Here is a 25,843-nt window from a genome sequence, read left to right as displayed (position 1 = left end):
TCTACCGTGTATGGTGGCGATAGTTTGCTGCTGACCAAGGAATTTTATCAAGGATTTGTTTCTTCTCACGCCATGCTTTTGTTTCTTTAGAAACATTCCAACAGGTGTTCAGGGCATGTCCAACCGGTAGAAGGCCTTGGGGAAGAACCAGGACACGTTGGAGAGACTAGGTCTCCCAACTGGCCTGGGAACACCTCGGGATCCGCTGGGAAGTCTGGGCCTCTCAGTTTGGGCTGCTGCCCCCCAAAAATTGTAATCCAATGAGAAGAATTGTCATTTTATGACAACTTTTCTTTTTATGTACAGTGGAGAGTGGTTAGCGTGCAGGCCACACAGCTAGGAAACCCGAGTTTGATTCCACCCTCGGCCATCTGGAGTTTGCATGTTCTCCCCATGCATGTGTGGGTTTTTTTCCGGGTACTCCGGTTTCCTCCCACATTCCAAAAACATGCTAGTTGGGCAAAAGGTTATAACTGTATGAGAATAAAGTAAAAAAAAAAAGATTATGGGAATAAAGACATATTATGAGAGGAAAATTTCCAAGAAGAAATTAAAAAATTTTTTGAAATCTAAATATAAAATTAAAATATCAAAGAAGAATAACATTAAAAAAGGGCGGCACGGTAGTCGAGTGGTTCGCGTGCAGACCTCACAGCTCGGAGGACCAGGGTTCGATTCCATCTGTGTGTGGAGTTTGCATGTTCTCCCCGTGAATGCGTGGGTTTTCTCCGGGTACTCTGGTTTCCTCCCACATTCCAAAACCATGCTAGGTTAATTGGCGACTCCAAATTGTCCATAGGTATGAATGTGAGTGTGAATGGTTGTTTGTCTATATGTGCCCTGTGATTGGCTGGCCACCAGTCCAGGGTGTACCCCGCCTCTCGCCCAAAGACAGCTGGGATAGGCCCCAGCACCTCCGCAACCCTCATAGTCAAAATACTATGAGGAAAAGAAAAAGTTATAATATTTTGGGAATAAAGTGAAAATATTATGAAAAGAAATTTTACACAGAAAGTTTATTGAATATATTTTTAATAGTAAAGTTCCTCCATAATAATAATTTGTATATAGCTTGTTGTCATATCTACATGTGAAAATATGAAAGTGGCCCTTGCATTCTTTCATTCTTTACTATGTGGCCCTCGCTGGAAAAAAGTTGGACACCCCTATTCCCGATCCATGCATTGCGCATGCGCAGCTACCTATCAAGCCTTTGCCTGACTGTTTAGTGTGCTTTTGAGAAACAGTATTTTTACACCACGATGCTAACGGCGGTGTTTACTCTTTTAGCCGGGCTGCTGGCTCTTCTTGTCTACCAGAAAGTGTTTTATCCTTTCCTGTGGGTGGATTTAAGGTATTACTGGAAACTCCGGATGTACAGAAAGTCTTTGCAGGCTCGGGCGCAGCAAGGCTTGATCACATTTCTGGACGGCTTTCTCCTTCAAGTGAGGAGGAACCCCGACAAAGCCTTCATTATCTACGAGGACCAGACGCTAACATACCAGGATGTGGACAGAAGAAGTAACCAGTTTGCGAACCTATTCGGGGAGATGTCTTTAAAACAAGGAGACATTGTTGCGCTGTTGATGTGCAACGAACCGGATTTTATGAGCGTGTGGCTGGGACTTTGTAAACTGGGCTGTCAAGTCGCATTTCTGAACACCAACAATAAATCCAAATCGGTGCTTCACTGCATCCAGACTTGCGGAGCCAAGGCACTTGTTGTGGGCACAGGTATTGCACTGTTTCTGTGTTTCCATAATGGTGGTAGTACTACATGGAATGTGTTTTCCAAGACAGGCACAGACATGTGTAAAGATATCACTTGTTGTCATAATTACCAGTGGCAGGACAAAGCCCCTTAGCAAGAACTGACACATTGGACTAATGTAGAGCAGGGGTCTCCAATAGGTGGCTCGTGAGCCCGGTCCTGGGTGGCTCGTGAGCCCGGTCCTGGGTGGCTCGTGAGCCCGGTCCTAGGTGGCTCCTGAGCCCGGTCCTGGGTGGCTCGTGAGCCCGGTCCTGGGTGGCTCGTGAGCCCGGTCCTAGGTGGCTCCTGAGCCCGGTCCTAGGTGGCTCCTGAGCCCGGTCCTAGGTGACTGGTGAGCCCGGTCCTGGGTGGCTCGTGAGCCCGGTCCTGGGTGGCTCGTGAGCCCGGTCCTGGGTGGCTCGTGAGCCCGGTCCTGGGTGGCTCGTGAGCCCGGTCCTCGGTGGCTCCTGAGCCCGGTCCTAGGTGGCTCGTGAGCCCGGTCCTGGGTGGCTCGTGAGCCCGGTCCTCGGTGGCTCCTGAGCCCGGTCCTCGGTGGCTCGTGAGCCCGGTCCTAGGTGGCTCATGAGCCCGGTCCTAGGTGGCTCCTGAGCCCGGTCCTAGGTGGCTCCTGAGCCCGGTCCTGGGTGGCTGGTGAGCCCGGTCCTGGGTGGCTCGTGAGCCCGGTCCTGGGTGGCTCGTGAGCCCGGTCCTCGGTGGCTCCTGAGCCCGGTCCTCGGTGGCTCCTGAGCCCGGTCCTCGGTGGCTCGTGAGCCCGGTCCTCGGTGGCTCGTGAGCCTGGTCCTAGGTAGCTCACCAAAGGTCAAGATCAGCTGACGTTATACATCGTGACAAGTGAGATAATTAGCGTAAAAACAACGATCTGCTTCATAAATGAAGATCATTTAAAGGAAAAGCTCACTTTTGGGGGGAATTTTGCCCATCATCCACAATCCTTAAATGAAACATGAGCACGTCTTTCTGTACATTTTAAAGATATAAAAACAGACAGAGGGCTGCATGGCGGCTTAGTGGTTAGCGCGCAGGCTTCACAGCTAGGGAACCCGAGTTGAATTCCACCTCGACCATCTCTGTGTGGAGTTTGCATGTTTTCCCTGTGCATGCATGGGTTTTCTCCGAGTACTCCAGTTTCCGGTGTTATTTAATATCCTGGGCAATTTAAATGCCCATTTATGCAGGTGTTTCACATTTTCTATTACTGAATCACTACAGTCACATGGCTTGGTTGGTAGAGTAATACTTCCCAACCCAAATGTTTGTAGTTCAATTCCCAGGTAGGAATGTTGTATAAAACTATATTACCATACATCAGACAGAAGGCATTTTGGTACAGCTTCAGCTCAGATTCCAAACTATTGACATTCATTCTACACTTTAGCATATTTCCACAGCATTTCAGTCCAGCTTCAGCTGCCAAACGGCTGTTCCTTCTTCATTTCGATTTCCATAATTTTCAAAGCTTAGGCTTTCAGAATTCACACGCAATGTCTACTGACATGGGATCATCTATTGATTATTAAAATTGTGACGCCAATCCAAGTGCGTTACTGGCACATTGACAAGAAACGCGGCCAGTGCTGCTAAGTTTTTGTTTTAATTGCATCATTAAGTTCTATGATGACACTTCAAATCTGGCACTTGAAAAAGAACCATGACATATCCGAATACTAAATTCAGAGGATTGTGGACTGGTGTGATGATAACCATCTTGTTTTAAATGTGAACAAGACCGAGGAAATTGTGTTTGACCATCCAAGCAAACCATTGCTCAGGTGTATCACAAGTATCTTCACTGACAAACACACACACATTGGCAGGATCTACTGCACATTCCAACAGCAGTTGGAAAGCATCCCAGTATCACATCCTGGCTTTGTAACCTACCTGTGCAACCAAAGATAAACTAAGTCGGCTAATTCATGTCACTGGTAAAATTATGGGTACAAAAGACCACTGCAATAAAAATAAATAAAATCATCAATGATCCATGACACAACCTGCATAGTGAGTTTGAGCTGCTACCATCGGGTACAAGGTACAGAGTTCCTCACTGCAGACTGAACAGACTTAAAGTAGAGACTGGACAGTTCAAAGGTTCTCAACCAAAGAGGTTACTTCAAGATGTCTGGTAAGTAGCTTTAGCATTGGTAACGTGTAAAGTGCTCATTATACCTTTTTTGGGGGACTACCAATGTTTAAAATACTTGGATAGAGCCACTGATTGTAGTGGGAAACAGCTATTAGCAACCCCGTTCCCTGCATGCACACTCTATAATGCTACACAGGCAAGCGCTTTTGCTCCATGACTACATTGTTACTTACTGCTTGCTCTTCTGACTCAGGCTTCAGCAACAGTTTGTCGGCTAGTCCAGCTGCATACTGGCCAATGTTTACAAAACAGTCCAGTTTGAAATGCCGTTGACTGATTAAAATGCATTTCTTTTGCTAGTAGGGAATCAGGAACCCCAAGCACTTGGACCTTATACGTAATTAGGAAGTTTAAACAAACACTTCCCGTGAGCCATCGTTAACATCTGAAACACAAAAGCACAGCTTGGGGAAGGGCAGAGAGTACATCTGCGCTTCTACGCATGCCCATATAGGGATGCCCGGCGATCTGTGACATCACAAACCTCCAGTTTTACAACACCCTTTGAAACCGAGCGTTTTGTGCCATCCCAAACTTCCTTCAGGACTCACTTAGAAATGCACAAACTAGTGGTGTGTTGGTCATGAACGAACGGGTCAAAAGAACTAGTTCTTTTTTGTGAACCGAATGAACGAGGGCACCGCCCCTAAAATTTCCGTTCGGTCCGTTCAGTTGCAAATGCTTTTTTTTGATTGGCTGGAGAGTCAGTGCACCGTTCCTTTTGGATGGCGGGACCATCTGCGTGCTTGCCTGTCTTATCCTTCTGTCGCGCCTCGCTCTGTGGGTGGGTGGGTGGGGTTAGCTGACTGAAAGACCGAGACCTGGGGGGGCCGGACCGGGGAGCTTAGATGCTCCGATACGTAGGGCTGTAATAATACTTCAGATTTCAAGGTACGTCATCACGTGTTGTTGTGCTGTTGAGTCGGAACGAACGTGAACATGAGTGACGGACTGACTCGACACAGCTCACCGGGTCTATGCACAGAAAATGAACGGATCTTTTTACTGAATGAACCGCAATGATCCGGTCCACTGACATTAACGGTTTTGCCCACCACTAGCTCAAACGTCATTATCTGAAACTTGCACAACTTGCGGTCCGGACAACGTCTGCAAAATACATCCACATGCCAGTAAAATACCATGGTTGCATCACAGCAGGCAGTCAGGTCTGGTGGAAGATCCAAATCTCCCCCTCCTTGTGTCTGTCTATGCAGGTTTGGTCCATTTGGCGGAGGGTGTGCTACCTGACCTGAAGAAGGACAACATGACTGTGTTTGTGGTACACCACTCAGCGCCTTCAGAGGATTTTGTCAGTTTATTGGATAAGGTGGAAAACAGCTCAACAGAAAACCAAATTGAGCTTCCCAAAGTTGACATCATGTCCAATTTCCTCTTCATATTTACTTCTGGCACAACAGGTATCGTATAAGAGTTACTATGAATAATAAATGCGTTATTTTTAAAATACCCAATATGTTATTAACTCCACACTGTATGGTGTCAGCCCTAACTGGTGGTCTCTCCTTCTCCTGGACAGGTCTCCCAAAGGCCGCCTGTGTAAGTCATCTAAAAGCCATTATGAGTATGGCATTCTTTCAGATATGTGGGGCTACATCTGATGACATCATCTACATCACCCTTCCTCTTTACCACATGTCTGCTTCCCTGTTAGGAATTGGAGGAACCATACAGCTTGGTAAGCACATTTGATATCAGTAAGGAAAGCATCACAGTATCATCATTGATTGTGATCTGGGGAGACCCAGGTGGCACCATGTCATTTGCATAACTGGTCATGAATCATGCATTTCCTGTTTTCTTGGACTTATAGTGTAGTGCGACTTACAGTGATAGCAACTTATAGTCTGAAAAATACGGTATGTTATTATAGTGACTGTCGTAAGATCTTTCGAACCTGCAGTAAATGCCTGTTGTTCTGGCCATCCAGGCTCGCTGAACATTAAAGCAACATTACTGACATCTAGTGACCGGTGCGGAATACTACGTTCACAATTTGAATGAGTCTCCTCCATGCCTTGTATTTGGATGTTGCTTCATATGGCCAATTTTATGCTAGAAAATGCATCATTTAGGCAAAGTTTTTTTTAATTCTTGTAATAAATATGTAATGTATCTAATTGGGGATGGGTGGAGAAGCCAACAAAACAACTGTACTCATGTAAGAGTGTTGTTACTTTTCAGCAATTTTTGCCAAGAAAACATATACAGTGGTATGACAATGTTTGGGCACCCCTGATAATTTTGAAGATTTTACTTGCATACACAAGTGAAGCCAATCATGAGAAAGGGTATTCAAGGTGGCCAATTGTAAGTTCTGTATCTTCTTGTATCTTCTCTGTAGAGTAGCACCATGGTAGCCTCAAAACAACCGTCCAATGACCTGAAAGATAGATAGATAGATAGATAGATAGACTCCCTTTATTGTCATTGCACAAAAACACAGTAGTGAAATTGCCAACGAAATGTCGTTGCCTGGCTCCCATATAATAACAGACACAAAAGATAAGTAATAATAAATAATAATAATAATAATAATAATAATGTGGAGAATAAATAGATAGAACAGACACCAAATATGAACAACATAATGTAAAGTGCAGCGTGAACAGTAAATTGCCCAAATAATTTAAATAAATAATAATAATGTAATTAAGGGTAGAGGGGCTTATTTGGCATTCAGCAGTCTGATGCAAAGATTGTTCGACATCATGGTCGAAGGGAAGGATACAATAAGCTAGCTCAGAGATTTCATCTGTCAGGTTCCGCTCTGAGGAACATAGTGAGGAAATGGAAGACCACAGGCACAGTTCTAGTTAAGGCCCGGTCAGATAAGCAGAGGCCATGGAGATTATTGATTATTGAAAATCCGTGGTGTGGTTTAAAGTGGGCTTGGAAACCATCAAACCTGACTCACCTGGAGATGTTTTGGAAAGAGGAATGGTCAAAAATACCCTCAACCAGAATCTAGAACCTCATTGGAAGCTATAGGAAGCATTTATTTCTGCAAAAGGAGGATCTACTAAATATTGATGTTCTTTAACTGATATGGCTGATTCCAGTCCTTTATAAAGGAAAATCTTGAAAATGATCCAAACATTTTCATACCACTGTACAGTATGTGATGTTACACATATCGATTGATATCGGTTATCAACCAAAAAGCTAATATCGGACATCCCTAATTATATTGTAATAATTTCAATACTGATGTTCCTATAGCTTATACAGACTATGTCCTCTCTTTCTCTTCACTTGTATCAAAGGTGCAACTTGTGTCTTAAAGAAGAAGTTTTCAGCCAGTCAGTTTTGGAAGGATTGTGTGAAATATAAGGTGACTGTGGTGCAATACATCGGAGAGCTCTGTCGATATTTGGTCACACATCCCAGAGTAAGTTGAACCTTTTAAACCATTATTTTGTGATTCTTGCTTTTTTTAAATTTTCACACACATCGGCTTTGACTGTGGAAATGTATATACAGTAAAGTCTCGTTATATCAATATTCTCGGGAGTCGGAAAAAATACCGATATAACCGGACGATCCATATATCCGATCCTGCGCCGAACTGCATTAAAAGTGGGCGGATCTTTGATATGGCATGTCATTTTCTCCTTGAGTTCATGGATTGCGTATCTAGCATGCTTTTGTACTACAATAAATTTTGTACTACAGTAAATAAAAATAAACTTACGCTGTAGTGATTACCGGTTACCGGGACATAATTCACCCCGGAACTATCGATAGGGATGACGGGTGTTTTCCGCTGTGTGCTGCACTCTGGTGGTGGAAGTGTGAAAAATAAAGTTGACTGGAAGCAGCCGTTCGCCGTGTTCTTTTTTGGTATTGAAATCCTTAAGCAAAGATTGATTTAAGCTGCTTTTGTATCGATATAAGCAGACCAAATTGGCTGGCGGGAGATGAAAAGGGCATCCTAGTAACCGGATTATCATAATAACCGGGTATCGTACTAACGGAGCTAATTATATCATAAAAGACTAGAAATTTGCCGGGAAATGAAAATAGTATCGTAATAAGTAGTAATTCGTTTTAACCGATATCGATATAACGAGACTTTACTGTATATGATATTTTTGCTTCTTTTCTGATATGTTGACCAAACTAGTACTAACTGTTTCTTTGTGTCATTGGTTCATATTGATTTGGTCCTTCTAGGGCAGGGGTGTTCAAAGTGCATCTGCGGCCCTTTTATTGGCCCTTGACACATTCTGAAAAAACTGTAGTCTCTTTTAAGGTGTTATTTTGTACAGACAGTGCATCATAGTTAAGGTGCTTCTGTTGTTATTATTTTGACTTTTGGTCTGAATCTGGCACCCTAATTAAGAATGGTTGTGAATTTCCTGCTATATACAATATTGTTTCCACTTTAAAAATGATTATGTCAGAAGAGTAGTTTATACCGGAGGAATTGATTAACCTTTTAATACCAAAATCTGTATTTATATATTTTTATAATCCAAACTTCAGATCCCAAATGCGTATTTACCTTATTTTTGTGAGAGGCACACTAATGGATGTTTTAGAGCAGTTTTAAGCAATGAAAACGTCCAGAATTGTGGCAGAAGTGCAATGATAAGAGCTGGCATGTGAATTTGAATAGAAAATCAGCAACATTGTGGAGGAATGTAGCGTGGGGAGGGTTTTAACAAATTTGAACAAATGCATGCGCACACACATTTTCTTTTCCAAACGTGAAAAATGTAAATAGTTGTTATTTTGATGTAAAACGAACTTTTTTTGCACAAAAAGGTAGAAACACTTTTTTTGTCTGATGGTAGTCGGCTGCACGGCGGACGAGTGGTTAGCACGCAGACCTCACAGCTAGTAGACCCAAGTTCAATTCCACCCTCGGCCATCTCTGTGTGGAGTTTGTGAATAAATAGCGTAAAAACAACGAGCACCCTGTTTGAGTGGAGATCTGCTTCATAAATAAAGATCATTTAAAGGAAAAGCTCACTTTTTGGGGGAATTTTGCCCATCATCCATAATCCGTAAGTGAAACATGAACCCGTCTTAATAAAAACAGACAGAGGGCTGCTCGGCGGACGAGTGGTTAGTGTGCAGGCCTCACAACTAGGAGACCCGAGTTCAATGCATGTTCTCCCCGTGCGTGCGTGGGTTTTCTCCGGGTACTCCGGTTTCCTCCCACATTCCAAAAACATGCTAGGTTAATTGGTGACTCCAAATTGTCCATAGGTATGAATGTGAGTGTGAATGGTTGCTTGTCTATATGTGCCCTGTGATTGGCTGGCGACCAGTCTAGGGTGTACCCCGCCTCTCGCCCAAACACAGCTGGGATAGGCTCCAGCACCCTCCGCGACCCTCGTGAGGATAAATGGTAGAAGATGAATGAATGTGAGAGAAGACAGGAGTCTACTTTTTCTTTTGGTAGGTTCCATGTTTATATAGCCAGAGAACACAATATTCAAGTGCTTTAAAACGTCAACATAAACGGTTGCTTTTGTTAAAAAAAAAATCCATTATTATCGTCCATTCTCCGTACGTCTGGCCAAGTCACGGGAAAATGTGCAAGCAGTGGCTATGCCAACGTGAGTCAGCCAATCTGAGGTGTGTCGACTTAAACTTAAAACAGTCACGATGAAGGAACGTTTTCCAAATATTGTTCATCCATTCCACAGTCAAACTCATTCCTCTTCTCCACACAGGTTCCAGAAGAGAGAAGTCACATAGTTCGGCTAGCAGCAGGAAGTGGGCTTAGGTCAGACGTGTGGAAGGAGTTTGCCAAACGCTTTGGGAGAATCACCATCAGAGAAGGTTATGGTTTAACCGAGGCCAGCATTGGCTTCCTCAACTACACGGATGAGATTGGACCCATTGGAAGAGCAAGTGCCTTCAACAAGGTTGGGAAGTAAAAAAAAAGACCTTTTTTTATGGACCTTAATGTTGATGTGGAATTACTGTTCAACCTGGTGAGATTGGCCACACGGACGCCATCTTTGTTGTTTGGGATGACTCTTTTCTTTAATTAAATCTTGTTTCTCACCTTATTTATCAAATAGCTGCGCTCACGAGTCTCTTTGGCCCCATGGTGGGTTATTTCACCGAGTCCAACATACTGCATGATTATCAAGAGAGCGTACAATAACCAAAAAACTATGGCCAAGATTTGTATTGTATTAGTCCAAGGGTGTCCAAAGTGCGGAGGCTGTTTTTTTAACCGACATGTGGCACATATTAAAAATACAATTTCTATAAACACGATGTCTATTGTGGTGCATTCACAGTACGTTCATGACTAGTTCACATAAATCTGTACCTCATAGTTGTAGTAGAAATGTGTAAGTTGATGTGGAGTAGAAAAGACTCATTTGTCAGATGATTGCATCTAAAATGGCCATTTTTTCTTTTTATTTTTTCTCTGCTCCTTCAGCTTTTAACGCCATTTGAACTCCTGAGATATGACACGCAAACATACGAGCCCCTCAGAACGGCCTCCGGGAGATGTGTACGAGCGCAGAAAGGTAATCCCACCATCTCCACCAACGCTGAAAGCCAGTAATCGTAACACATCATCGATGAGCAGGTGAGGCTGGTATCCTGGTAGCTCCTCTGACACCAATGAACCGGTTCCCGGGTTACGCTGGAAATAAGGTCCAGTCTGAGAAGAAGTTGGTCAAGGATGTGTTCAGGATGGGTGATGTCTATTTTAACACCGGGGATCTTCTGCTCCAAGACCATAGAGACTTTCTTTTCTTCTGTGACCGCGTTGGAGACACTTTCAGGTAGTCACTGTCACAAAACATTTTCTACATCAAATGATCATGTTTACAGTGTTTGGCAAGTTCATTCCATAATGTAGACTGGAAGTACTACAACAAGTAGGTGATATTATACCAGTTTCACTATGGGAGGGGATGGACCGAGGTCTGTCCTGAGACCATCTTTAATGGTTGGTCCTCTTCACCTGAACGTCTGCAAAAACGTTCAGTTCAAGCTGTAGGCAGATTCAGTAAAAATACCATATACTTCAATTTCTGGAATGGGGCATGTTGTTCCAATAGCTGATGATAGCTTACAGGAACAGAAGCTAGGAGGACCTCTTCTTCTAGAGGTGCTGCTGAAGTCCTGAAGGCAGGGGTATGCTGGAGCCTATCCCAGCTGACTTTGGGCAAGAGGCAGGGTCACCAGTCTCATTTATACATGTAGATCCAACCAAACATCCAACACTGCTGGGAAAGCCGATGGACTTTTTCAAGACAACATGGGCCTCAGATCTGTCAGTTACATTTCTTTTATTGAACCAATTTAATTTATTTATGTACAGTAATACCTTGTTGATGATTTCATCGTTTTATTTGGATTCCTTATTTATAAATGGAATATTTTCATAGTTAGAGCATAGAAAACTTGTTTATGACCTTTGAAATATCAGTTTTTTAAATAGAATTAGAGCCCTGTATGCATGAAATAACAACCCTATTGTCACCTTTACATGGTAACAATGGTGACCTTTACACCTTTACACCCCATATAGTAGACACGATGAGAGCCAATAAGACATGCATGCTTGTGTGTGTGGCTGTAAATATGTTTCCGTGCTAGGGGAGCTGAGTGGGCAGGCGGACAGGAAGTGACATCAGGGCTTCACAGAGTTTTAACTTACTGTGGGGTTACGGCCACAATTATTGTACCTGCTGTGAGATCAGTGTATGATTAAATGAGAGTTCATATTGTTAAACTTAAGTGAGTTATTAATATCAATGTTAACATTTGAATGGGCCCCGTGTCTTACAGGTGGAAAGGAGAGAATGTGTCCACCATGGAGGTTTCAGACGTTTTATGTCTTCTTGACTTTATTCAAGAGGCCAGTGTGTATGGAGTCACAGTACCAGGTCTGCCACACTACAAGTCATGACCTCACTGTGACTGTGTAAACATTAGCACTTTCACTTTCAATCTAGCCATACAATAGGGATCCGCTTTTCACTCTGTTCGCTGTTGTTCTATGAAACGTTTAGGTGCTGAGCCGATGCACCTACCGTGAACCCTCTTACTGCCCTGGTGGGGGGGCGAGAGAGGAGGAAAACAGACACCCATGCATATGGAATGGCAAAATGATCAAGTTAATTTTCATTTATTGTGAGATTAATTCATTTATTTAACATCCTGACACCCCTATAAATATTAAATGGCATGGTCGGATTGAACTGCATAATCAAGGCCTCTCGCAGGGCTCCACGACTTGAAAAAAAATAACACAGGGTATTTTTATGAATATTTTCATAATATTTCCATAAATGTGTAACTTTTTTTCTCATTAGAATACAGTGGCTTTTTTTCTGCAATATTTTTACTTTATTTTCTATCTCTGCTTAGGTTTTTTCTAACTATTTCAACTTTCTTCTTGTAAATTTTGTCCCCATAAATTGGACTTTATTCCCGTAATATTCTGACTTCAGTCTCATAACTTTTCCTGCAACCTAATTTTCCATAATGTACAACTTTTTTCATTGTTTTGTTTGTCGTAATATTACGACTTTAAAAATAATAACGTCTTTTTCTTGAATATTACAAGTTTAGACAAGTTTTTTTCATGTTTATCACATTATTTTAGTCATATTAGTCTAAAATTATTTTAGTCATATAGTCATATTCCTTCTTCTGGTTAGATTACAACCTTTTTCTCTTAATATTTTCACTTTATTCTTGTAAAATGACGATGATTTTTCAGATTGGAGGTGGAGGTGCCCACCACCACAAAACATCAGTGAAGCATGAAGGCATAAACATAGAAATTATGGGGTTTTTTTATTATCAAATATTATTGACGTAGGGTGAATGAGGTGTGTGTTTTGTGGAAAAAAATGCCCATTTTGTGAACATTTTAAAATGCATATTTTTAACCACAAGCCCACAATTTTGTGACACCATGAATGCTCAATCGTAAATGTGCAGGGATCCGCTCTATATCCGTCCTTCAATCTATCCATGTTTTCATAAATAAATGTGATATGCACATCCAAATATTTCTAATATTTGTATACCATAAGGTCTAGTTGAATAGCTTAGTGTATGTAGCTTCCCATAGAAATGCTTTTGTGACAACCACACTCACGTAGCACAACGAGAGTTGCAAAAGAGAGTTGTTCGTGCTATGTCTTGAAGAACATGGAGTGAGTGAGAAACTTTGTGTCATTTGCAGGGCACGAAGGCCGAGCAGGCATGGCTGCTATTGTTTTAAAACCGGAACACAAACTGAATGGTCCAGAACTCTACAGACACTTGGTTGAAGCACTTCCTCAATACGCCTGGCCGTGGTTTCTCAGAATACGGGTATGTTTCTGAACATTTCTGAAATCCAGTTTGTATTTTTACAGCTCAGAATGTCAATGATTTCATTGCAGCCCTCTTTGGATGTGACGGAGACCTTTAAGCAGCAGAAGGGGAAGCTAGTCCAGGACGGATTTAACCCAGATATCACCCGGGATCCTCTGTTTTTCTTAGATATCACTCAGAAGGACTATATTCTCATCAACGAATCCCTTTATGAGAAGATTGTGTTGGGAAAAATCAAGCTATAATATATATATATATATGTATATATATAAGTCGTAAGGTCTTAATTGTCTTAATAAGTCATAGCATTAAAATAGATGGCATTTACATACAGAATTATGTTTCTTGTCAGCAAAGTTGTAGCTATTGTTCCAGCGGTCTTCAACGCAGAGTAAACCTGCATATACTCAAGTCAACGCCATAAAATGGTGGAATCAATTGTTATATACTGTACAAAGTCATGTATAAAACAATATTGCAAGACTCAGTTTAGCACAACAGCAGCAAATTACCCGCTGTACAAAATGTGGGTATGAGTACCGCCTCAGTACGGCTTTGGGAGCATGCAGACACTCTGTAGCACTTTTAGTGCAGGAGAAACTTTGGTTGTGTGTGGGGCTGCGTCGGGCTACGGATGACGTGTGACGTGGGTGCCCTCTGCAACCACTTCTGACTCTGTGGTGGGTGCATGTTAGCCTCGGCGCAAACCTGCTTTTCATTCAGGTTTTCAGTTAATAATGTGAGAAGACTAGAAATAAATGAATTGTCAAATACCAGCATGTTGTTCATGTTCTGGTAAAACAAGGATATTGGCTTTGCTTGGCTTGAAATAAGCTATGAAAATAAATGTTACAAAAATGAGTAGCTCTTGGCATCTATGTGATCAGTATCAGCCAATTTCACTTTCTGCTTTTAAACTGGATTTGGGTCCACCTGTCTCAGTTAGATGACAACTTCCTTCTAGAGGAAGGTGAAATGGTATATTTTGGATTGTCTGAGGATATTTGATGTGAAGAACATTTTACCAGTAGGATGTGAGAGAGGCTGTGTTGGCTTTTCTTCTACCATACATTTATTTTTTTATTTTTTCACTGTCGACATGCCCTGAGCATCAGTATGGACAGAAGCAGTGTTATCCAATAAACCAGGGTAAAACATTTAATCCAGATTGTGTTAGATTAGTCAATATTTAAAAAGTCCAGACAACTGAGGGAACTAAAGGACATTCTGATCTTACAGCAGCATATATGTGCACAAACATGCCTACAACTCTTTGCTGCCGACTGTGGGTACAATCGAGGTATTTTACTGTAGCGTGTCTTTTATTTTGAAGGCCTGATTTTACTGGTCACAGGATGTATTACTCCGATTTTTTCCGATGTGTTGTCGAGCTGACCGGAAGCCGTGTTGCTCTGACAGAACCGTAAAGGTTTTTTTATAAAGAAAAATACCTGAAAACACGGGAAACTATTAAAACGTGGGGCACCGGGGGAAAGGGACAAATATGACTGTTTCCTGGTGAAACGGAAGGGTTTCCAGGTATTCATCAACGTGAATTTTTAAAATGTATTTGTTGACTTGTTTTCCTCGTGAGATCTGGCAACACCCATTTTATTTTGTACACATTGCGTATCGACCATCATGAAGAAAATCAAATGTTATAAAATATTTCAAAGTTATTGTTAATATAGATTTATATTTCCTTTAATTGACTTGTACAAGTCCTCTCGCGACATTGTCCGGCTTCTCACGGTAGTGGGAGGGGCTACTATTGAGCAGACGTGGCAACGTGTGACGTCATCAAAGTGGGTCCGTGGTTGATGGGCTTGAGCTAGTCAAGCTAGCAGGTGAGTGGTCCAGCTGTTTACGTTTGTGCAGTATTGGTAACTTCTATAAAAGTCAATCGATACCTTTTCCTCCTCCTTTTAAGAACAGATAGCAGACGTTTTTGTAGTTGGGTTTGTCGTCAACATTTACCTAATAGCTTTGTACACGTGTACAGCTGATGTGGAATAGTGAAGGTGCTCGACTGAATTGGCCTGTAAAATGCCCATGTTCGAGTATTCATCACTAACGAAAAATTTTGCTGGATATTTTATGAATTAATCTGACACTGTAGCACTCTTAGCTAGAGTATTTTGTCAGAGTACATGTAGTCAGAGTACATACGGCTGTGTGCTCTGGCATCACAAATGCAGATTCTATTAAAAACAATTGTAACAACATGAGGCATACAGATTCTATGAATTATTTCCACAGCTCTTTAAATCTGCAAGAAAGGTCATGTTGGAGAATCATCTTTCTATGGCAGATAATTCACCCTGTTTTGAGTCTGCTGTCACATTGTTTCATACCATTTTGTGAATCACATGTACATGTATGTATTCCAGCTAGATTCTGCTCCCCATAAGTGGACGTTGAAGGCCAGGAGATGATGGAAGAGAGTGGGATTGAGACTACACCTCCAACCAGCCCTACACCCAGTGGGGGTGCAGCAGCCTCAGTCAGCTCCCCACCAATGAGCATGGGTGAGACTGCTGTGTGTGCTTTCTATGCCTGTCGATGGCCTTGTGTAATAGATCTCATAGAATAATAGACTGAATTCTAAGAACCCCAATGCTGAAAAGTGAAGGTGTACTCACTTTTGCATGGTGCTGTATGCTTTACCTTTTTACCTGTGCCATTTACCTGTTGGGGATAGAACATGATACAGAGATTGAACTCTAAAAAAATATCTGCTCACTTTTGTTACAGGTCTGTCGAGCCCCATTCCTGCTGCAGGCACCAGTTCAGTGGCCATTACTTCCCACTCAGTCAGTGGTCCTCCCCCACCTGGTCCCCCCCATCCCGCTTTTAGCAGCCCCATGGCTCCACTGTCCATTTTTCCTCCACCATCTTCACTTGCTCCTCCTTTCAGCACCACCTCTTCCTTCCCCTCTGTACCTTCCGTGTCTGTGCCCCCCCTGTCCTCTTCTACTGGACCACCCCCCTTGTCTTCTGGTGCACCTCCCGTTGGGCCGCCTATTTCTGGGTATTTCATGAGTGCAGGATATGACATCACACGGGGACATGCTGGTCGAACACCACAGACACCGCTGATGCCAACGTTTTCCAGTCCTTCCGCTATTTCAGGTAACGTCTCAAAAACACAACAGATCTCCCTTATGCTATGCTAATGTTTTTATACTGTTCTGTAATATACTACTTTTAACAAATAAAATGACATTGGTGTTAGAAGTTAAGCCCATGAAGCACACAAACTACTCTTGTCTTTGTAAGAAGGTACTCCTAACTCAATTTCCGCCCCTTGTGTTTAAAAACGGCTAATATCAGGAGAATCAACTGAAACATCACAATCGACCCATGGAAAGCTCACGTTTTTCCCTTTATCTCTAGGTGCAGTGTCCAACCCCATGGTTCAGCAGCCTGTCATGACAGGAGGTTTGGATGCCAGATCCCCTATCACATTTCCAGAGGAGCAGGAAGATCCCAGAGTCTCTGCAGAGAATTCTGGTGGAGGAATATGGGGCTTTTTTAAGGTAATACTGGTCAAATGTTTTTACTGTGGCGATGTGAATATTGTAGTTTAAAGGTATGAAGGTAATTCTTTACAGTAGCAGTCTATAAAATGAGGTTGTATTTCGTACCGATCATGTACAAAAGTTTAAAAAAGAATTTTCCAGTTGTAAAAGTTCAGTGTAGGCTGAAGCTACTGTAGTCTAAATGCATGCTGGTGATGTTAAGCCTACATAGAGTTTTTTGTTTCCTCTAGGGAGTTGCAGGGAACCCTGTCGTAAAAACAGTCCTGGATAAGACCAAACATTCCGTAGAGTCTATGATCACTACTCTGGATCCCGGCATGGCTCCATATATAAGTAAGCGAAGCATGTTTACAGCCAATTTTGTGGCTCTGCCGATGACGATCTTGATTTCACTGTGACGAGTACAAATACATTACAGAATGTGTTCTTGTTTACAGAGTCTGGAGGGGACATTGACATTGTGGTGACTTGCGAGAAAGAAGCGAATGTTGATGCAGTTCGGGATGCCTTTCAGGAGGTGTTTGGGATGGCCATGGTCACTGGGGAAAATGGTCTGTCCAACATTGCCCCACAGCCTGTGGGCTACGCAGCTGGGATGAAGGTGTGTTCACTGCAGATCATATCATTGAAAATGATATCAATGAAATTAAACTCACAGGTTGTACAAAGAACAACAGGCTGTGCAATTATATTGATAATGATCACTTGATAACAATACAGTAATGCTTTGTTTATCATGGTGAATTGGTTCCAGACCCCAACATGATAAGTGAATTTCCGCAAAGGAGGATTTGTTACTTGCAGATTGAAAATGTTTGAAGTTAGAGCATAGAAAACCTTTTTATGACCTTCTAAATATGGTTTTGAACATAATTAGGGGCCTCTAGACATGAAATAACACTCATATAGTCACCTTTACATTCATAGTATCCAAAATAGTAGACATGTTAAGAGAAAATAAGATTCATTCATTAATTTTCTACCGCTTATCCTCACGAGGGTCGCGGGGGTGCTGGAGCCTATTACACCCTGGACTGGTCGCCAGCCAATCACAGGGCACATATAGACAAACAACCATTCACACTCACATTCATACCTATGGACAATTTGGAGTCACCAGTTAACCTAGCATGTTTTTAAAATGTGGTGGAAAGCCGGAGTCCCCGGAGAAAACCCACGCATGCACGGGGAGAACAGGCAATCCCCACACAGGGATGGTCGAGGGTGGAATTGAACTCTGGTCTCCTAGCTGTGAGGCCTGCATGCATAAAGGCATAAATAAGATGTTAGCATTGTGAGATTTCTGTTTTTTTTCAGGACTGCATACGTCCTGCAGTGGCTATTGTCTCATCAATGACAATGAAATGGTGGTTGAATGACACCACATCACGATGGTTATACATTAGTCTTTTTATTTGAAATATATAAAGGGCAGATGGTCCAAACCTGACATGAGTAGTTCAATAGCTAAAGCCAGTGGCTATCATTAGCTGACAGCAAATATAGTAACTAATGCCTATGCTGGCATTGCATTGACATGTTATGTTCCATGCACTCTTGGGGCAGCTGGAGGAACCGCTGTCTCTTTAAGAGCAGCTGCTCTAAGCACACACATGCCACATTCTTACGATACAGAAGTGTACTTTTTGAATCAACTATGAAGCGCTTTGAGTAGATGACAGCTGAACTGTCACTGAGAGGCTGTAACAGGTGAACAACAGTTGTTCCACATGTAATCCTGATGCTAAGTTGTTTAAAACCCTACAGTGCTGCTTTGCTTGTGGGGGAAATCATTATTTGATCCCCCACTGATTGCATGAGTTTACCTCTGAAAAATGGGCATGCCCAATCCGCACCAGAGCGGGGGAGGCAGGTCTATGACAGGAGGATCCCGTGTTTCCCTAAAACCGAGCATTCAGAACCATCCCAAACCTCTTTCAGGGCTCACTTCTAAATGTGCAAACCTCATTATCTGAAACGTTTGGCATCATTTAACACGATAATACAACATTCTAACGACATTTATAGGTCAGAAAAGTGAGCATAGTAGGTCACTTTAACCTATCAAATGACCGACTGGCTTTTCTCTGTTGTGCAGGGGGCTCAGGAGCGCATTGATGGTCTCAGAAGATCCGGGGTGATCCATGAGAAGCAGCCTGTGGTCTCTCTGGAAAACTTTATTGCTGAGCTCTTTCCTGAAAAGTAAGAAACAAATCCAGTGTCTGAGATTGAGACAATCTTTGTTGGCGAAACGCACACATTGCCGCTTTAGTTGTTTGCAAAATGTTTTTTTAGTTATCTTTTAAACACCATAACCTTCAACAAAAGATTTGCAGAGCCCGCAGTTCATTCTGGATGTACAGTCTTCCAACTGTCCAACTGAAGTCTTCCTCGCGGACAGGAAGTGGCATTGGCGCTTGAGAGTAGTTTTAGCTTGTTGTTGGTTATTGTAACAACGCTAACCCACGCTGTTATTATAGAGCCTGGTGTGAGATAAACACATACGTAAGTATCCCCAGGTACTTCCTGTGGTGGCTATTGTTGCATCATTGTAACATTACTGACACCTACTGACCAGTGTAGAATAAAATATTACTATTACCTTTTGGTCTGGAACAGAGTACGGGACTATGGAAGTCTCAGTCTCATGACTTAGTGCTGGTTTTCTCTCCAGGTGGTTTGACATTGGCTGTTTGATCCTGGAAGACCCTGGTTATAACATCAGAGTGGAGGTCTTCACCCAAGCAATTCCTCTGGCTCTGGAACATGTCCAGCAGGTACGCATAATTACTTGGAACAGAACACCACACTTTTGTGTATCTTGACTTTTTCATGGCAGTGTGCACAGTACATTCTGCATTTTTTCAGGCCTCTTTTGTACGTGGGTATAAATTAGGGGTGTGAATCTCAGCACTGAAGGCGATTCGATACACATCTCGAGGCAAAGCCAGCGATACGATACTTTAACGATACATGGACTTTTCTGGCCATATGATGCGATACGATTCACCCTCTTCACGGTGCGATTTTATGTGATAATTATTAATTATAATTTAGTTCAAGTCAATGAGATCCAATACGGTGCAATTTCTTGTGATATGATGCAAATAAGGAAAAAAATGGAATTCAGTATGGTCCTATAAAAAGGATTTGGATTTATTCCTTGTAGGCACTTGGCAGTAAATTCAACAAAAGTGTTGTTTGTCTTTTTTACTATGCACCACTTCTTGATCATTCTTTTTGCCATCTTAAAACGGCAACGACTTTTCAAAAACAACTTTCCTCACACTTTCACATCAGCTATGCAATTACAATAGCAGCGGTTCAGTGGTGGAGTCAAACAATTAAACAATAATTACTGTTGTAAAGAATACAGTACGCAGCAACAGCAAAGTTAAGGTGACACTTTCAACAGTGTAATCAGTGTTTGTTTATATTCCTGTCTGCAAAACATACTGCTAATATGAATGCACTAGCAGCTAGGCTAATACGGTAGGGAGGAGCAGAAAGTGTAAAACAACTTTTACCTTTTTAAAATTGATGTTCTAATGTCACCTGCTGTGCTGAACACTCGTTCAGAGGGGGGAGGGGGCACTTGTTGCAGGGACGGACAAATAGCTCCTGGACAATTTTGAAAGCAGTGGAAGATCCACTTGTTCTGACCTGATTTGCTTGGTTTTTACCCGGTATCTGACGAGGAACTAGACGGGAGGCGGCGGTAGACTTGTCCGTGTTGTGGTGTCCCCTTTTTAAAGGGGTCTGCATTTTTGTCGTGCTGCTGTTCTTAACGTACAGCTTAACAGTACAGCTGGGATTCTTTGCAAATGACGGACGTTTTGTCGAGCTTTCCGCCGTTCTTTGTGAATCCATAGTGTTTCCAAACATACCATTTAAACGTTGTGGGTGGGTTAAATATAGAAACTTCCTGGCTGCTGCTTGCATGAGCAGGTACATGCTGTTTTATTACTTCTGTCCGTATTCAACACAAAAGGCGAAATAATGATGGTACATTCATTGCGCCTGGGGAACAGCATATGGGGTGAAGTTGAACATTAATAAAATGGCGCTTGTATCAGATTTTACCCACGAACGCATCGAGATGAATCTAGATTTCACCCGTTAGTTGCATCCATACCCAGTGAATGAGCCGATGCACTCGCATCGCGCACATGCGAAACGATGTATCGATTAATATTGATTATTTTCCACACCCTTAGTATAAATCCGATGTGACTGCAGTTTAACGTTAAGGTTGCATCTTCTGGCCATTGGAAATGATTTAACAATCCAGTTGGTAGTTGTATGTGGTGCAGCAAGACATACGTGTCCCTTTAAACATGGGGATGGAAGGGGGAACGTTCGTGATATTTCCTGGGCTCCACGTAAATGTAGGCTAAATTTAAATGAACTCATTGTACACCTCATGTATCATTGTATTGATTAACAGATGTGCAAACAAGTTTAGGGGACAAAGCTTCAAGTCAAACCAAATCCAATGTGTTTGTCATCTGCATACAGGCGCAGTCCCTGACTCCTCCAGACTACAGCCTTCGTTGGTCTGGTCTTACAGTTACTGTGGGTGAGATCCTGGAGCGCAATCTGCCCAACATCAATAGAACAGAATGGCATTTGGCCATGACGGGGATGACACAAAGGCAGATGATCCATAGTGCTGCCAGAGCCTTGGCTGGAATCTACAAACAGAGGCTGCCTCCTAGAACGACATGAGGCTTTACCGCTTTCTCTGTGTTTCTCATCTATTGAGGACTTCCAGACATTTTGAAGGAACACTAGCTGACCGCTACGTGGTATGTCGTTTTTTTATTTCCTCAGTGGGCAAAGCCAGATGCTCGTCTGTGAAGATTAGTGTTTATTGACATTCCAGCCCAACAGGATTTTACTGTAGCATATCACTTACAAACATCATCTCAAGGAAATTATTTCAAGTTCATGCATTGTGATTTATATTAATGATGGAACAATATTATTTTATGCGGTATACTGCCATTGTTACCTGGTGTGTACCCGTGTTTGACAGCCAAAAACGGTCCAAAAAATATGCTTCTGAAAAATCCAGAGTATCGGAATAAATGATGGAGATAACCCCCCCAGCCCACATTAGCTCCTTTAATTGAACAGATGGGTGCAGGTATGCACATTCTCCCAAACTTGCTTTTCATAATTCCTAAACTTGCCGAAAAAAGGGAGGTACGCTATTTTGCACCACCACAAATTTCCTAAATGAGACCGCAGATTATTGATGAGTGGAGTAAAATTGTAGCCATGCGGGACTCAGAACTCCGAGTGGTTGGCTGCCGTACAGATAATACAATATGAGTCTGTAAACACTGACAAATGCTACTAGCCACAATGCTACTTGCTACTGTATGGGTCAGTCTCCTGAATGGGTGACACAGCAAGCAAAAACTCCTCCAGGTTTTTGCTTTTACTTCAAACAACCCTCATTAAACGACAAAACAATGGACATTCAGGATATCACAACATTACATTTGAAATATCCCTAAATTGTCACAAACATGCTCCAAAACTCAGCAGAAGCATGATGTATTATTAACAAAAAAAAGAACATGGTCACACGTATCCCGGACATTACGCCATATTGCGTGTGGTGCACAATGAGGTGTTATATAACAGCGGCTGAAACATAAGTCCCCCTCTTTCGTATTATTTATTTCATTGTATTTGTGACAAACTTTGCATGTCACAAAAGTATGGTCCCAAAGTTGACGTCAGATTGTTTTTTTTTACACACAACAGACACAAATAAAATATGTTTCCCGTGTTTATTCAGTGGGCTTGCAGTATATTTCCATTGGTGGATAGCTGCAAGTCACTGTGGCCATGCCCCTTAAAGTGACAGCGCCCTCTTTGGTACCCCTTTCAGTAGATTGACCCATATACGGTGGATCCTCGCATATTTGTGGATTTTCGACAATTTGTTGGATAATAATCTCCAAAATGAAACCGTTTATTGATGCAATACCCATCATGTTCCTTATATACAGTCAATGGGACTGCAACTAATGATTATTATTTTTTTTGATTCATCTGAAGTTTGTTCTTTTGATTAAGTTATCAGTTTGGCCTCAGCCGGCCCAAATCAATATGAACCATAAACAGTTAGTGGTTTGGCCCACAGCATATGATTAATTGGATAATTGACTAATCATTGAGTCAATAAATGTTGCAGCTCTACCTTGATATTTATTGTGAGACATGAACATACATCTTTCTCTTTCCTGTGCATTCTAAAGATATAAAAACAGCTCAAATGTGGCAGCTCATGATTGCACGTAATGGGACACACCTAGAAAGTCTGCTATTAATATAATGATATCCTTATTATGATAACACGTAATGCTTACAGTTTTTGGCTGTATTTTGGTCATTTTAAGCATGACTGGAACTTCCTTCCTGGGCACAGCAGCAGTGGCAGTGCCCAAAGGGCAAAGGGTTACTTTATTGTTATTTTGGGGTGCACAGTGAGTGAGGCAGACGTTTGGTTTGATGACCCCTTAAATCAACAAGAACACAACACCTGCAAATCGTGGGGAAGTGCCATATACTGTATACATATATTAATATAGAATGTATTACATTATTTTTCAGTAGCATTTGTGCCTAAGACATGCCAAAAAGAGTTTACCTTATTGAAAAAGCGATGTCGCCAATGTAGGAAAAATATTCAAATGCGTGTTTGTGTGTCACAGCACAGTGTAGACTGTGTTTACATGCATGCAACTGAGTGAGAAAGACAGGTTGAAAAGTTACATTACGTTCCTTTGTGATTGTTACTTTCACTGTGTTTGTGCTCGAGGCTAACCTTGTGTTTGAATTGCATAAGTACCGTAAATGCTCCAATTTACACCGTGGCTCAAGGCAACCTCTTCATGTCGTTAATAACTCCACAAGATGGCAGTAGCCGCAATTGTTGCATCGTGAGTGTTTCGTATCGAGCAGCTTGATTTGCCTCTGCATGCGCTTGAAAACATCGATGGCGTTGCTCAGCTGACACATGCCATACTGTCATGCTGCTGTTTACATATGAACTCTTTACTGGTATTACAACATCGGTTCTGTTGATGCTGTGTTGTGCAACATACTTGTTAATAAATGACCGTGTGCTCAAAAAGAACTGTTTTCCATTCCACTTTCTCGTGTACTCTAAGTGATTATTGTATTATTAGATGAGTTTTTGAATTTCGGAAAACGGCCTCTGTCCAATGATAACTTACAGTTTAAAATTGGAGCATTTATGGCACATGTCTTTCAAACAACACTGATTTGATGTTTTTTTTCAGAATATGGAACACAAGCACAATAAAAAAAAAAAACGAGCAGTGGAATTCCGGTGTTCGTTATTAATCCATGCAAAAGGTGAATCCTTCTCATAAGAAATCATGTAAATCCAATTCATCCGTTCTAGACACCCAAAAATAAGAACACAAAACTCATTTTTACAGAGTAATTATGTGCAGAAAAAATGCAAAATACACATAAATCACAAATTACAGACTTGGCTGACTTTGTGTTGTGCGTCTCACTTACACTGGTCCTCCTGCAACTTGTGTTAAAAGTTCCTACCTTTACATTACAGTCCCATTGCAACAGACGCTACTTTCATTTTTACTATGACTTCCTTCTTGAATTCTCACCTTCCATATGAAAGTTCACCAGTTTGTCAGGTTGTTAGATGCACTGTTGAGCTGGTGTGAGCTTGGTTTGGTGTGTCATGTGCTTCCGTCTGCATGCCACACGTCGTTGTGCCTTGTGTATGACATCGTTTTCACTCAATGATCCGTTTCCGTTTGAATCCAACTATTTACTAATTAGGCATGCTTTGTTTTTTTTATTTTGCTTGTGTAAAAGTGCATTTTGTCTAATGAGCGGGAATTAAGGCTAGTTGAGCAATGCAGCAGCACGAATAAGAGTTTTGATGCAAATAATGTTCTGTTTTGTAAATGTGACTTTTCCACAAATAAAATAGAACTTTGAAAATCTTTCATGGCTGTCTTAAGTGTCCAGACTTTTTTTCCACACAAAATGTTAAAATTTATTACGGATTTTCTCAACAGCTTGATAGTTGAAACTTGTGGTTGGCAGGTTATAGCGAAGAACGGTGCATGCTGTAGAAATGGATTGCTCCAATTGTGTGAGTGTACACAGTGTGTTGCATAAAGACATGAAAAGTCAGTCTGCATGAATACATTCTTGCATGCGTCCATTCCATTTTTCATTTTTTTCCATCAGCGTGTCGTTTATAAACAGGTATTTGTAGTAAAACAGTGTTTGTCAATGTCCATTTGGAAGCCTGCGAGCACAGCTTTCATCCAGGAAGAAGATGTCTTTCATGGGAAGACAGAAGAAAGGAATGACAATCTTCTCCTGTCTTTATATTCCAGGACTTTTTCAGCGTAGAAAATCCAGTGAATTCCTTTTCATATTGGATGAGTGTTGACTGGCGTTTCATAAAACGGTGGGGCATCTCCTGTATGTCTCGCAATGAGTACTAGTGACAAAAAGGAAGGGAAGAAATATATCATATGAATAGAAAGTGACTTTTTCAGTGCCATTAGCTGACCAAAAGAAGCATCTGCACCATGTAGTGGACCAAATGAGACGTGTTAGTGCCATCTAGTGGACAGAAATTGTGTGATAATGACTTTGCCAACAGTGGAGAGGCATGTCAGTACCTTCTCAAAATAAAAAGTATCAGTGCAGTCTAATGGGCCGAACAGAGATAAATGTGCCATCGAGTGGATTGAATCCAGCATGGCAGCTGTCATGTAGTGTATGCCAAATGACAGCAGTTAGTGCCATCTAGTGAATAGAAAGAGGTATGTTAGTACCATCTATTGGGCACAAAAAAATCAATGTTTGCAATCGAAGATTAGCATGAAGGTGAAATGCTTAATTGGTGAAGATGTGTTTAAAAATGTTTGCACACAAAAGTGTCAACATGTCAGCAATATTATGCGTGTGTGTGTGTTTATAATCCACCTACCTGATAGCAGATGATCTCCA

The 25,843-nt window shown here is 41.8% G+C and overlaps 2 protein-coding genes across 4 annotated transcripts; both read left to right on the top strand.

Annotated features, from left to right (window-relative positions):
* Nucleotides 1-1,206: 1,206 nt before the first annotated feature.
* LOC131119839 (long-chain fatty acid transport protein 6) lies at nt 1,207-14,317 on the top strand. Its single transcript, XM_058064771.2, has 10 exons — nt 1,207-1,734; nt 5,135-5,338; nt 5,458-5,616; nt 7,205-7,329; nt 9,626-9,820; nt 10,351-10,441; nt 10,504-10,702; nt 11,715-11,812; nt 13,123-13,253; nt 13,325-14,317. The coding sequence occupies exons 1-10, from the start codon at nt 1,263-1,265 to the stop codon at nt 13,499-13,501; spliced, it is 1,851 nt and encodes a 616-aa protein (XP_057920754.2). The 5' UTR covers nt 1,207-1,262; the 3' UTR covers nt 13,502-14,317.
* Nucleotides 14,318-14,987: 670 nt separating this feature from the next.
* Nucleotides 14,988-24,821, top strand: prrc1 (proline-rich coiled-coil 1). 3 transcript variants are annotated; one of them, XM_058059704.2, is made up of 9 exons: nt 14,988-15,103; nt 15,647-15,784; nt 16,011-16,388; nt 16,653-16,795; nt 17,029-17,131; nt 17,236-17,399; nt 18,897-19,000; nt 19,473-19,575; nt 21,317-24,821. In XM_058059704.2, the coding sequence occupies exons 2-9, from the start codon at nt 15,688-15,690 to the stop codon at nt 21,524-21,526; spliced, it is 1,302 nt and encodes a 433-aa protein (XP_057915687.2). In that variant the 5' UTR covers nt 14,988-15,103; nt 15,647-15,687; the 3' UTR covers nt 21,527-24,821. The 3 variants fall into 3 exon arrangements, with proteins under 3 accessions (XP_057915687.2, XP_057915697.2, XP_057915705.2); XM_058059714.2 differs by having other exon boundaries at nt 15,079-15,103; nt 15,651-15,784; XM_058059722.2 differs by lacking the exon at nt 14,988-15,103 and adding an exon at nt 15,114-15,277.
* The last annotated feature ends 1,022 nt before the right edge of the window (nt 24,822-25,843 follow it).

Source organism: Doryrhamphus excisus, linkage group LG10 (genome assembly GCF_037039965.1).
Source record: "Doryrhamphus excisus strain RoL-2023G ecotype Guam linkage group LG10, RoL_Dexc_Guam_v1.1, whole genome shotgun sequence".
In the NCBI taxonomy this organism is placed as follows: Eukaryota; Metazoa; Chordata; class Actinopteri; order Syngnathiformes; family Syngnathidae; genus Doryrhamphus; species Doryrhamphus excisus.
This window is presented reverse-complemented; position numbering and strand designations above follow the sequence as displayed.

Coding starts and splice junctions, on each gene's coding strand:
- LOC131119839 (XM_058064771.2), top strand. CDS start 1,263: ATGCTAACGGCGGTGTTTACTCTTTTAGCCGGGCTGCTGGCTCTTCTT. Junction 1,735..5,134: donor GGCACTTGTTGTGGGCACAG/GTATTGCACTGT, acceptor CTGTCTATGCAG/GTTTGGTCCATTTGGCGGAG. Junction 13,254..13,324: donor CGTGGTTTCTCAGAATACGG/GTATGTTTCTGA, acceptor ATTTCATTGCAG/CCCTCTTTGGATGTGACGGA.
- prrc1 (XM_058059704.2), top strand. CDS start 15,688: ATGATGGAAGAGAGTGGGATTGAGACTACACCTCCAACCAGCCCTACA. Junction 15,785..16,010: donor CTCCCCACCAATGAGCATGG/GTGAGACTGCTG, acceptor CTTTTGTTACAG/GTCTGTCGAGCCCCATTCCT. Junction 17,132..17,235: donor CGGCATGGCTCCATATATAA/GTAAGCGAAGCA, acceptor TCTTGTTTACAG/AGTCTGGAGGGGACATTGAC.